Source organism: Channa argus, chromosome 15 (genome assembly GCF_033026475.1).
Source record: "Channa argus isolate prfri chromosome 15, Channa argus male v1.0, whole genome shotgun sequence".
Taxonomy (NCBI): Eukaryota; Metazoa; Chordata; class Actinopteri; order Anabantiformes; family Channidae; genus Channa; species Channa argus.
This window is the reverse complement of record NC_090211.1, coordinates 18954877-18968640: the sequence shown is the minus strand read 5'-3', so window position 1 is coordinate 18968640 and position 13764 is coordinate 18954877. Positions and strand designations below refer to the sequence as shown.

Here is a 13764-nt window from a genome sequence, read left to right as displayed (position 1 = left end):
AACAGTATCAGGAAATTTTATTTAATCATATGTATATAATTCTGTTTCTTTGTTAATTGTTTAATCCATAATACCCATAGAATATACAGACTATAACCCTCAATAACTCATAACTCTTTGACAATCTACTTATATCTTTTAAAATAATTCTTTATAAGATCTTTGAGGGGAAATTAATAGAAAAAAAAAAAGTAAAAACACTGCCAATAATAAGCACGCCTATAAGAGAAAAACAAAAAACATTCTAATAATTAAAAAAAGTGATACAACTTTAAATCCCTTTTATGTTAAAAAAAAAACCCAAAACAAAAAACACCATTAAAACAACAATAGCAATAATAAGAACAGCCATTTAAAAACAACATCTGGAAACAGGCCTCAAGTCAGACAGGCCTTTAGACTCATTGATACTGTGCGAGTGTGTGTGGTGTGTTTAAGTGCAACTTTTCACAAACACACAGATACACTCCTCGAACGAGGAAATGGGCGTGTGAGTAGGACGACTAAACATGGTCCTCTTGGTTCGTTCCCAGTGAGACGCTTGGTCTGGTGGCAGGTTGGAGAAGAAAAGGAAAGGAAAAAGAAAAAAAAAAAAGAAAAAAAAGAGACAGGGCCTCATGGAATAGCGACCGACTGTACTGAACATATGAAATACAATTTGTCTGTGGGACCGGTCAAAGATACACACAAAGAAAATAGATGTTAAAGAACGGGAAACTAAAGGGACAGGGCCCAATCTGCAAGGAAACAATACACACTTCCAAAAAACACACACATGCTCAGACAGACTGCACAGAAAGACTCTTGGCTTTGTTACTGATCATCAGATACACAGACAGACGGAGCTTTTACACGTACAATCACACACGCAGAAATTTAAAGCTTAAACGAGCAGGATACGAAACGAGGACCAACCCAAAATAACAACCTCAAAAAGGGGGCGGGCAGAGCGTGGCGGAACAGACAAAGTGCAGGTGTGCTGATTGAGTCATGATTGGAGCGAGTTTCCTGCTTGTACAACCATTACATGATGTGTGTGATCTGGGAAACATAGTAGTAAATGATTTTCAGAGGGAGGGGAAAACAGGTTAAGAGGTCTGTGGAGACCTGCAGAACGTGGCGGAACAGGAGGAAGGCAGCCCTTTGAATAAAGCGTGGTGAGAGTTGAATGAGATGACGAGAGTCACCACATGCACCAAAAAGCCTCATCCCGTGGTGCTGGATATGGCTTCTGAGAAAAAACAAAAAACTGTCTTGCGCCCAAAAACACAACTGATGATTTTACTGTGGGAGGACGAGACCGGTGGGTCTATACGCATCACCGGCCTTTCTCAAGAGAAAGAAAGAGAGCGAGAGCGAGAGCGAGAGCGAGAGCGAGAGCGAGAGCGAGAGCGAGAGAGAGAGCGAGAGAGAGAGACAGGATCCAGTGCATGTTTTGGTGTTTTGTGAGTCCATGTCTTGGAGGGACGGAGGAATTTTTTCTTTTCCTGGTCACAGAGCAACAAAAGTTAGTACAGACTGAGTTGGCGACGGAGCTGGAACTGAGGGTGGTGCTCCATCAATCAGCTACGACCACAGTCAAATCCAGAGAACAGAGAGCGAGAACAAGGAGGAAGCAGACACTGATTACAGACAAGAGCACACACAAACAGTTCACATGCACACACTCACAAGTAACTAAAATCTACTCACACTGAACAATCCAGTCAAATATGTAGCCAGGAAAACCACACACACACACACACACACACACACGGGGGAGGATGAGGAGGAAGCAGGAGTGCAAATGCAAAAACAGGCAAAGAGAAGCAGTGATGATGAGTGGGAAGGACTGTATGGCTGGCTGACTTTGCCAATTTAATAGAAAACTGCACAATTTGACTATTTTGTCGTCCGAGTGCTTGTAAAAGTAGGGACATTTCTTCACTGCAGTGCTGCACTAACAGACACATTCAGGCCAGTTCTATTCAGCTGTACTTGTAAGAGACATGTTTTACCGTAAAGGTTTTTAGTGCTTGACAGTGGGAAAAGCACAATTTTGCCAGTCAGGTCTTGTAAACACTGAACCAACTTTCGCTTACTGTAACCGTTCTCGATTTCTACACGGGCCATAAATACATCCTTTCTAGAAGCTTCATCCGGTTACATGTACAGGCCTTTGAGACCCTCTTTACAGATTTTGTAGAAGCTCTGAGATGCATGGAAAAAGAGGGAATTTTGCACACACAAAAAAAAAAAAAAATAAAATTAAAAAAAGTTAGTTGTTGATCTAGACATTGATTTAATGTAACAAGTAGTGGAAACCACATGTTGTCTTCAAATATACATTAATACAGAAGGGGGGCCATCATCATTTACACCGTAAGACTCTTTTGGTGAATTGGTTACAGCAGTTCATATGAACACCTGTTGTTAGAAGACAGTGAAAAATTGTGAACTTATCCTTTAACGAGGGTCAGGATTATTTTCACAGCGTGCATCTTTTATTAGGTGCTGTTAGGAAAAACCTCTGGACGATGGGGTGTAGGTGCCGTTTTGTCTAATCTGTTCCATTTACAAAGCACCTCCTAATTTAACTGACCTTCAGAAAATGTGTTTAAAAAGGTAGATTTTAAGAAAACAACTATGTCTTAATTGCTCCTCAGCCAAGTTCCTTGTATCTGTCTGCCACTTTGGTAAAATTCAGGAATGCATGCATTCATATAAACATCTGTTGTTTTTCAAGAGGAAAGTGGGAAAAAAAAAAAAAAAAAACGACAACAAAAACAAACAACGAAGGAGTTTTTTTTTTTTTAAACCTGCCAACATGCCAGTAAAACACTGAATGTTTGTCTGAAAATCAAGTGTTTCAAAATGACTTGCAAATATAAACCCCAAAACTTAGAAATATGACTGAACGGATCCAAAGACACTTGAACAACCGCGTACAAACGTAAACAGCGACAAGCACACTGTAAAAAAACAAAACAAAAAAAGCTTTTATAGTTTTGTACGTACATACACCCGATTAGCGTAACCGATCATTTAGTCCTCGATTTTTCCAGGTTGTCAAGAGTTTATGTTGATTAATACAGTAGTATGTGCTCATATGGGAGGCAGCGACAGGTGCATGAGAGATGAGGGGAGGAGGGACATGGAAAACAAACGTGAGGAGAGAGGAGGGAGAGTCTAACATGGACAAAACTGAAACAGTACGACAGACCATACCACTCCACCCAACCACAGAAATCAAAGTTAAACTTAGCTCTGTCTTTTGCAGTAGAAATGGAAAGATAAGCAGTTAGATGTTCATATTTCTTGTTTTCTCTTTTTTGTTGGTTTCTTGCAGATGCATTTTTCTTTTGTTTTTAGCAGGTCATTTGGGGGTCTCCTTGATCCAAGCCTCTGCGTGGCTTTGTCCCTCTTCAGGGCTAAGTAAAAGGAAATGATTCTATTAAAATTCAAGACAAAGCAAACAAGCAAGCAACACCCAAAACACAAAAATCCGACATTTCCCCATTAAAAAAAGTTATTAAATTCCTATGAAATAGAGGATTTTTTTCATCGATCCTTCTCATTGGAGGTGGGAAACTGAGGTATTTCACTAGGGTGAAATACTAATGCTAATGTCTTCTACTCCACCTCTACCTGTGCACCAATGCCAGCAATGAAACACTCCAAACAAGAACAAAAGAACCTGGGAACAGGGGAAAGTAAATTACAAGAATATTTTGAAAACTGGTGACAATTTCTCCACCATTACCTGCAGTCTCGTTTGAAGGTAAATTAATGTTAAGACATTAATGTTATCCCACATCTTGCTTGTACACACATACACACATTGGTGATTTGTGGTGGACTGATTTCCTAGTCCAACTGTTTGAATTAAACATCTAAAAAAAGTTGTGTGATGCAACTAAGGTTAAAACTTCAGAAATAAAAACTAGCTGAACAACTGCAGGTTTTATATTCCCACATTATTGGAGGGGAACTTATTCTGTTTCATCTTCTTAATGTGATGTGTTATCGGTCAACAAAAAATGCAAATGCTTGCAACATATAGTGTCTTCTGTTGAAATATTTCAAAAGAAATCTTCTGGGCAAATGCTGTGCAACCATTTACTTTAGTAGAAGGAAGTTAAAACAATTCGGAAACTAAATAGGTTTTTGTCCATTTATGTATATATTTAAAGATTTGGGCGTGTTTAAATTAATGACTAGAGAGCAGATGCTCCACTGACATCTAGTGGTCTCAAATCAAAAGAAACCGGCACTTTTATGTACCTTTATGTCTCAGGAGCCCTGGTAGGTTTCCTGGAAACGAGCAGTTTCCTCAAAGATAAGCTCCTTCAGCTTTTCCTTGGGAAGGTCGTCCAGTTCCATGGAGAAAGTGAAGGGCTCCTCTGCTACAGGCTACACACACACACACACACACTTTAGAAACAGTTTTTTAAAAAAAAAAAACAACAGTTCCACTTCTGTAACATCCTAAAAAGTTATGAAGCTTTACAAAAATAGTTTAGAGGTAGCGACTTGGAAAAAGCCGTGTCTCAAGCCTGCTGATGTTGGACAACCCAGTGAAGCTTAATGTGGCATGAGTAGTGTAGAACAATGTGATCAGAAGGAGAAAAAATAAAATAAAAATACAGCAATTCAAATCCCAGTATGGAAACTGGGAAAACTACACTGCTGTGATTCTGCCTGAGCTTACATAAATGAAGAAGTGATTAGCGAGTGATTACATTCTTCCAGCTCTCTCCAACTGAACCATGGAGCAAACTAAATGCTAATTGCATTCCAAACACAGCTAAGCGATTTCCCAGCATGGAGCGGAGAAAGCTCACAATAAAATTTTAGTGGAAAGCAATCACTAATGTGCCCACTCCATGTTTGAATAGATAAAACATTTCACCCACAAGATTTGTGCAAACCACAGTACTTGTTTGACATCAGGTGAGGTTTTTTTTTTTTCTTATGTGCTGCTCAAAATCCAAACTCTGTGTTCTCAAGTGTTAGATATGTAGGCGCACCTCATCTGTGGGATCGTAGTACTGCTCCAGATAAGGATGAGCCAGAGCCTCCTCAACGCTGATACGTTTGATGGGGTTAAAGGTCAACATGCGGCCCAGGAGGTCCAGAGCTGGATTGGATTAATCAAAAGCTTCAGTTAAATCACTCACCAAGTTGTACAGCAATAGAATTTCAACAATGACGGTTTTCTGACAACGTAAACCTTTGTTTAACCCTCAGAGTAAGACAAGATGAACATTGTTGGCCTAAAACAATCTGATGCTGCTGATCAGTGAACTACTCTGTAAAATTGGTTCATCTTCCCCTCGGTTCGGTTGGATCGAACTCCACTCATTTTGGACTGGACTGGGACCCCATCGAAGAAAGAGTCTCAGTTTGGTCGTTTTAGTCTGATCTAAGGTGCGAGACTGCTGTGTTCAGCCCAAATGTACCGCACCAAGGGGGAAACCCTGTGGTCTTTATGTATTACATGCAGTAATGATAAGTATCCATTAAAGTTGTGATTCCAGTTGGTATTAAGGCTTATTAATTTTACCATCAAATCTAAATCTAGCTGACCATAATGAGGAATATGAATGATAAATTAAATATTTTAAAAATCCTGATACCATTAAAAATAACACTTTCCTTAGAAGAACTATGCAATTAATTTAATCCAAATGGGAACTTAATATCTCTTGACATTCTAAGACCACACGTAAACAACACGCCATGTTCCCATACCTTTGGGGTCTGCCTTGTAGAAGAGCTTTTCCCAGGGGATCTTGGGCTTTTCTGGCAGGGACTGAAGGTAGTTCCTCGCCTTCATGTTGATGATGCAGTTCAGATCTTCTTGAGAAGGAGATCCGAGGACACCTACATAGCCAGAGGACAACAAGGAAGACTTGTCAACATGGATGCTCATTGTTTTAACACTTAGTGAAAAACCAGTCGAAACACTGTCGCACCCAGTATGTGATTGAGCTGGTCCAAGTAGTGTTTCCCTGGGAAGATGGGCTTGTTGGACAACATCTCAGCCAGGATGCAGCCCACTGACCAGATGTCAATAGACTTGGAATAGCCCTGAGGCACAAACAAATACAGTCAAATAACTAATGAACTATCCAGTGACAGACAAAAATCTGTTAATTCCACAGACCTACCTTTGAGTTGAGCATGATCTCCGGAGCCCTGTACCAACGCGTGGCCACATACTCAGTCAAGAAACCTGTGTGGTCGTGCTCAGGGTCGGCTATCCGCGCCAGGCCAAAGTCACAGATCTGAAGGGGAGTCAAAAGGGTCAGAGTTCAAAAAATAATAATAAGACTGTCTGTGACCTGAGCTTGACTAACTTGATATAAATTTAACTGGGAGATTCTGAAAGTTCAAGCTGGTGTGAGACCAGCCTACGCTTTACAAAATGAAATGTCTCACTCTGGTTAAGCTGCGGGAACTACAGATCTACTTAATCTACTCTGAATGTTAGGATGTTTAAAAGAGTGAGGTTTCTGACCTGTTAACAAATGAGTGTTTGCACAAGGCAATAGCTGCCTAAACACAGATTGTATTATGCTTTTGAATGCACGTTTTTTACTAAAATAACCAAACTACAACAAACCTGGACTGAGACAGTGTTCACACAGTATGTAAATGGGGAGGGGAGGAACGTGGGACCCTTTACTCATATTTTTAGCATTTTCTTAGGTTTATTTGCTTTATAATTATTTCCAGTTATACACGGTCACAGATGTAAAGTGTAGCTGCAACAACAGGGTTTTATTTTGGTACTTCTAAAGACAAAACGCAAGTATTTTTGTCCCAGAGTGGAATGTAAAAGAAACCTGCCTCCACATGTGCTGACTTTGTTCTTTACTCCTCCCACATAATCCGGGGATTGGTGGTTGGCTGCTGAGAGTTCATAAGTGCACTTTGAGGCTGAAGACTATTGTAAAGAGCAAGTAGAGCCTAGATGGTTCATTCAGATGATGATGATGATGATGATAATAATAATAATAATAATAATAATAATAATAATAATATTTTTGGGGGGGTCCTTTCGGTTTATCCTGTAACTTCAGGGTCAATCATTAGTTATTAGCATGTTGATTTGGCAGTTTTTATGCCAGATGCCCTTACTGACGCAACCCTTCCCAATTTCTACCGGGCTTGGACCGGCACTGCACAGCTGGGGATGGGAATGGGCTGTTAGGGGTTCAGTGTCTTGCCCAGAGACACTTCGACGTATAGCCAGGGCCGGGGATCGAGCCTCCCCCTATAATAATAACACTTTCCAAAATGCACATGGAGAAGACAGCTGCAGCCAGCTGAGAAGTAGCCAGGCCCACACCTTTTAGACATTAAGCATAACGCAGTTGTATTGTGTTATGAAAAATGCTTTCAGAAAGAAGCCCTTGCTATGTGATTATAAGGTGCATACACTGGTAAATAAGAGTAGTTTTGAAAAATCTGATTTGTGATTCAACACAATATTTTAAACAATTTAACAAATGGAGATGACCCAAAAAACTTTGGAATATCACTACACTCGAATTGTTTCTAACCGTTTTGTGTAATTAGCATCACGCATGTCATCAATCTTGTAATGAGTCATTTAGCCTATATAAACTGGAGAAATGCAGTCAGTCTGCTGTTGGGTTTCATTGTGTGCACTACACTGAATGTGGAGCAGTGAATTACATACAGCAGAAAATTACATACAAGAATGTCAAAGAGTTGGAAGACTAGATCCAATCGTTTCGATATCCCACTGACTACAACTGCTAACATTATTAGGAATTTGGCCACCGAGTATCTGGCCACTTATTAAATTTGTACAGTTTGGGCTCTGAGAAGGAGCTTCATAAGGTCTGTTCTGTCTGCCATCGGTCTGCTCCAACAAATCACAAAATAACCACCGGGATGCACTGTCTTCTATCACCATGCAGTTAAAATCTGTAACACAGGATCTAGGACACAGGAGCATTTGCTGTTATGACGCTTCTCTGAGTGACTGCATAAACATATTCATTTTAAAGTGTATGGATGAAAATAGCAACAACTTTAATTTTTTTGGCAGGGCCATAAGAATCGAGTGATGCCACATGTCAATCTATCACCCAGTTTCAACATTCCTGATGACTTTGAGCTTGTTTAAAATAGCTGATTTTAACGCCCCATGTAAGAGTCACAAATCATCTCCCTAAATTTTAAGCAAAGCTGTTATGATGTAATTTTAATCACATCATAATGTTCAATATGTACCTGCTACACTAAATTTAGGACATACACAGTTAGGTCCAGATATGGGAATCACTTTTATTTTCACGTAAATCTGGAAAAAATTTAAAAGTTTAAGGATTATATACAAGAAAATATAAGAGCAAAATTTATATATATTATTCATATTGCGACAACTCACACAGTCATCGCAAGGCACTTTAACATGTAAACAATTATCAATTGTTATTTAACACCTCATGTTTCCAGCAGAACGCGGTTTATGAAATAGCAATATAAGAGTATTATGTTGTCTGAACAAAGGGACTAAACATGGCTGGATATAAACTTTAGAAGGTGGCAGTGTACGGCAGACTAAAACACTCTAGGTCCAACTGATCTAGTTACAACAGTGCCGGAACAGGTACTTAAGGTCACCGCATTAAGAAGATCATTACATCAAACTTTGTGTTTGGTAAAAGAGAAAAACAAACTAATCACACGCTCAATTTTTTTTAAATAAAATACTGCCAACAAATGCTGTGCAGTAGTGGTCTTGTTGGGTAAGTAATAGTTTGTAAACCACTTCTCAAAACTAGAAACAAGGCCAAACGCTTAGACTGTGCTTTTAGAGACAGCTGGTTTTTTTTGGTTTGTTTTTTTTTTTTAAACAAAGAACGCATCCGAACATCTGCTTCAGAAGATAAAGCTCAAGGATATGTGAACTTTTTTACAGAGAACCTAACATAGTAAATGTTAATTTGATGTCTGGTCTGGAAATATATAATATAATAAATATTTCTTTTGGATTATACGTCACCGCTGGTCGTAAACTTTTGGCCCTTACTGCATGCACAAACATTCCATATGCACAGTACTGACACATACATGCACGGAGTTCTCTTTGAGACATGCATAACATCTATGTGAATGTGTGTGCACGTGCGCTCTTACCTTGAGGTCACAGGTAGTGTTGATGAGCAGGTTGGAGGGCTTGAGGTCGCGGTGCAACACGTTGGCAGAATGAATGTACTTGAGCCCTCGAAGGATCTGGTAGAGGAAGTAGCAGACATGGTCATTGCTCAGCCTCTGGCTCTTCAGCAGCTTGTACAGATCTGTCTCCATCAGAGTCTGCACAATATACCTGCAAGGACGTGTGGGTCAAGGAGGACAAAAGCTGGTCTTAAAGTATCCATGGACATAAATTCTGTTTGTTCTTTTATTTGTCCCGTGTTACGCAGTAACATGAGTTCATGAATAAAATCTAAATCCTTCATATTGCCAGACTCTGTTTCAACATGTATTCACAGATTTTAGGTGTGTGAAGAGGCAGCAGAACATTCAACCACACTCCCTCTGTCATTAACTGGCCAATACTCAAAGCAGCTTTAGGGCACAATGATTCTCTGCCAAGTTTCCTAGACATATAACCTGTAGAGAAAACAGACTGGAAGAATGAAGTTGGTTAGGTGGGTGAAATAGGTGTGTTAAACGTCTTTAGTTCCTCAAATCTCACACGACGCTATTGTTATTGTAAACTTGTGGCTCTGGTTTCAGTTAGATGTGCACGTGTATTAGTTTAGGACCACAACAGTGTTCTCACCAGAGCTGGATACATGTCCCTTACGAACATGAATGTGACACTTATCGCATCCGGCAAAAAAATAAAATAAAAAATAAAAAAAGAGGCCCTAGTGAGCAATCCTCACCCCTGCTGAGCTGTATACAGAATGAGACCCCTAACTTGTGTTGGGACTGTCCCAGGATTAAGTTATATCTGCCTTCACCCGATTTCATAACAAATAAGCAGCAAAACAATACAACAAAGTGCAGTAAGCTCAAATCGAAGATCAGTGGCTTTCGGCTTGTCCCTTCAGGAGTAGGCGCAGCAGAACGCGTAGCCCCTTGGTGGCTGGGTGGGGCCACACCTGGTAGGGTGGGATCGGGCCTTCTGCATCAAAACCCAATGCTCTACCACTAAGCCACCAGGCCCTACCCCCCTGCAGTAAGCTCAAAAAAATAAATTAAAACGCAAAACAAATGTGAAGACATCACACTTTTAGGGACAAAGCAGCTTTTCAGGCAGAATGGCCAGAGAAACAGTCAGTCAGAGCAACTCGCTGACTGGCAGAGCAAATAGTCACTACTGTGTCTCAGGCGGCCTGAAAGGACCGACCTGAATTAGCCATGATTAGCAAAAATACTCACACGATAAAGCAGAAATCACATTAAAACAGTTCTGATGTGTTAATTTCAACATTTGCACCTGCACATCAATGACCACATCTAGCAGCATCTTTGGTATATGGGAACATATCCAAGCTACTTTGAATGGGATTTGCATTATCTTTAGTTCCATGTACCACTACTGCAGTACTGTTATACAAAAAATTAATTAAATAAAAAGCTAGTATCTATTTGGTCCACATTCAGCTTGTCCAGCCACAACATGAATGTGTCACGCAGGTTTTAACAGTCAAATTGGACTGAAACATCCTTGAGTATAGTGACACAGCTGGATTAGTGACTCTTTGTTTGGTGAGTATACAGACAAATGGCCACAATATATTTTATGTCAGGGGTAGTAAGATCAGATTTCTCACAGCAAAACACTTCGAATGAAAAGACAAAGCTGTTCTAATAAAGGAAAAGGCGGTTTTGTCATTGTTAATGGTTTTGTTAAATCAACATGCGGACAATGATCCGCTGTGGCGACCCTGAACTCACGGGATAAGCGGAAAGGACAAAAAAAAAATAATAATAAATTAAATGTAACATGAACTGACACAAGAAACGAAAAAGCTAAAACACAAATGATGAGCTAAAGATTTTAAATTAATCCCGTATTAAAATGCTGACAAATGCATCGATTCTTCCTGTAAACCATCAAAAGGATACACATCTCTCATTTGATCGATATGCCGTGCCCGGAGAATGTCATTGATGCCGATGATATTCTCATGGTGGAAACGCAGCAGGATCTTGATTTCCCTCAGTGTGCGCTGGCAGTACGTCTGATGCTCAAATGGGCTGATTTTCTTGATAGCGACACGCTGGCTTGTCATGTTGTCCAGGGCAGAGCTGGGCAGGGCAAAAAGCACAAAGGAAGGTTCATATTACACACTGCACAATTCAGACACACGCACCACTGTTACTAAGCTCATCCAGACTTGTCTCCACTCTGAGGATGCGCATGTGACACACATATTTTGCTCTGATATGTAGTGAAGTGCTGTAGGTGTAGGCCTAAGTGTAGGTGCACTGTCAGAGTGGTGGAGGTGTAGAGTAGATGGAGACCAGGCAGTGCTGAGAGTAGCTCTGAGTGGTGTCCTACTGGGACCACTGCGTGTAATGTTAATCCCTTTGTAGATGCTAAGAGTGAAGATACAAAATTATGAACACACATCAAATCACTCAATACCATTTAGGTGAAAAACAATATTCAGTTTATTCAATTATTCATTATGAAGGCTAGTTTTCTTTTCTTCACCGAACAGACAGTACTCACCAAAATAGGCACAAAGTATATTGTCTTTCCTATTAGTATTATTTTCGACAACAGACTGCACAAACTATAAAAGACTGCAAGCTTGAGTAGCTTCCTAAATGATTGAAATCCTCTGGTATGAGCACGTCTTTACCAAAACACCTGTGCACCTGGATTAGGATGAATACACAGTTTCAGGCTGGTGCGCATCACAAGATTAACCTCTACTTAGTTTTCTATCACAGTACCATCGAGTGGGTGTTGGCAATGTTTACAACCAGCAAATGCACCAGCAGTGGGATCACATGACCAGGATGACACAAACAAAATACAGTAACACTGTGCTGTCACACTCCTGCTGAAAGATGACAGTGATGAACACGGCGTGCGCTGCTGAACTGGGCCCAGCTCTCATGCGACCAACCACTTTGCACTGACAACCAGCGCTGTCACATCTGATCGCGTTTAGAGCTCAGGCTCGACACCAGCGACTTGGCACTGACATCATGTGCAACAGGGTTGCTTAACATGTCCACACAAGGCTGTAGATCACATGCCGAGATAACACGAGGACAGGCTTCACTACAACTCACAAATCCCACTTGTAACGGCCGCATCACATATTACTGCGGGGTGAATGTTTAGCAAAATCAAGTGAAGATCAATGTGCTTGGGTGACAGACGCCGGACGTGAAATGGCCTTGCCGATAACCAATTCGAAATTGCATTCAGCAGTCTGCAAACGATTTCGGATCGCATAGCAAACCACGTCCTGCGCAATCACTCCCAATCTTGTTTCCTGTTCATAGCCACGCCTGTAGCTACTCTGCGAACCTGCTAACCACAAAACCAGCTTCCTTGATGTACAACAATGTCTGAATATGAGGCCGCTGTTTAAATGGCAAATATCGTGGCTGTGCTCGCATTTACTCTGCAACGCTTGTTGCGCACAGCCGCTAACGTTAGCTGACTAACAGTTATTTGCTAACAAACAATCTGTTAGCTAACTTAGCACTTTTGATGCATATACTACGGTGGCCCAAAAGACACGACAACTTACCAAACCATTCCGTACGCCCCCTCCCCGATGTAAGTCAGGTTCGTGTAGCGGGGGCCCACGTCAAAAAGCTGGCCCTTTACGGACTCGCACCCGGGCTTTGATCCCGCAGCTCCAGGTGCTCCATCATGCGCAACAGTGCCCGCTGCCCCGGCAGCAGCAGCGCTGTTGGAGCCTGCGGCCCCGACCGCTGCAGTGCTGGTCGAATCCGCCATTCTTTCTCTCCTAACCGCTCCTGCTCTGTCCGTGTGTATCTCCGAGGGAGCTCCGCCGCTGTCAGTACGGTTCAGCGTTTGTCTGAGCCGAACGAGTTGTATGATCAACGGACAAAGTACGGAACAGGGCCTCTCTACTACCGGACTGTAAATGGATTTCGTGCGCGAGCACGGATTTGGTTTCAGCACCCGACCGTAAATGCGCGTGCCAAACGCATTTGCGTTAGATATGCTCACCAGAGTGATTTGTTCGGGCGGTGTCACGTCAGCTGGCGACATTTCAAACTATAAGCACCGCCTATTCAGCTCCAGGGTTACGAGGGAACACGCGCCTGGAGAAAAATAAACACGCAGCAGCTACGAGTGGGCGTGTCGAAATGTGTTGCATGCTGCCTGTTGTGACAAGAATGATGTCGTTTGTGATCTGTTTTTTTTTATTGTTTGGAAAACCAGCGCTGAATAAACAGAGAGAGGGAGAGAGAATGATACAGTACATTTTAAACCCAACCTATAAGTACGATAAAAATAGAATGAGGCGAAAGAACCACAAAATTGTTCACTGTGAAACGATAATATTAGTATCGTTAATTTTATTAAATTGATGCATTATGCGGTAAAGTGACTCAAAACTGAAAAAGCTGAGAAAGCTTGAAAGCTTATTAATACTTATCTATAACCACCGAGGTCCATCATTATATTACCTACTTCGAATGCAAAATAATAATAAATGACTAGAAATAAAAAAAAACAACAACAAAGATCCAAAGTCTTGATGACAACTGAAAAGTTGGTGCGCAATA

At 41.0% G+C, this 13764-nt stretch overlaps 1 protein-coding gene across 1 annotated transcript; it reads right to left on the bottom strand.

Moving 5' to 3' along the window:
* Positions 1-90: 90 nt before the first annotated feature.
* Positions 91-13169, bottom strand: mapk3 (mitogen-activated protein kinase 3). The gene is made up of 9 exons (XM_067478260.1): positions 12753-13169; positions 11104-11286; positions 9160-9349; positions 6153-6269; positions 5958-6072; positions 5734-5865; positions 5010-5119; positions 4264-4392; positions 91-3410 (listed from the first exon to the last, which is right to left on the bottom strand). The coding sequence occupies exons 1-8, from the start codon at positions 12962-12964 to the stop codon at positions 4273-4275; spliced, it is 1179 nt and encodes a 392-aa protein (XP_067334361.1). The 5' UTR covers positions 12965-13169; the 3' UTR covers positions 91-3410; positions 4264-4272.
* Positions 13170-13764: the final 595 nt, after the last annotated feature.

What these genes read in the sequence shown, in the direction of transcription:
- mapk3 (XM_067478260.1), bottom strand. Translation starts at nt 12,964, where the DNA reads ATGGCGGATTCGACCAGCACTGCAGCGGTCGGGGCCGCAGGCTCCAAC. An exon ending in CCAGCTCAATCACATACTGG is followed by an intron (nt 5,866 to 5,957) that starts GTGCGACAGTGT and finishes CTGGCTATGTAG; the next exon opens with GTGTCCTCGGATCTCCTTCT. An exon ending in ACTACGATCCCACAGATGAG is followed by an intron (nt 4,393 to 5,009) that starts GTGCGCCTACAT and finishes GTGTGTGTGTAG; the next exon opens with CCTGTAGCAGAGGAGCCCTT.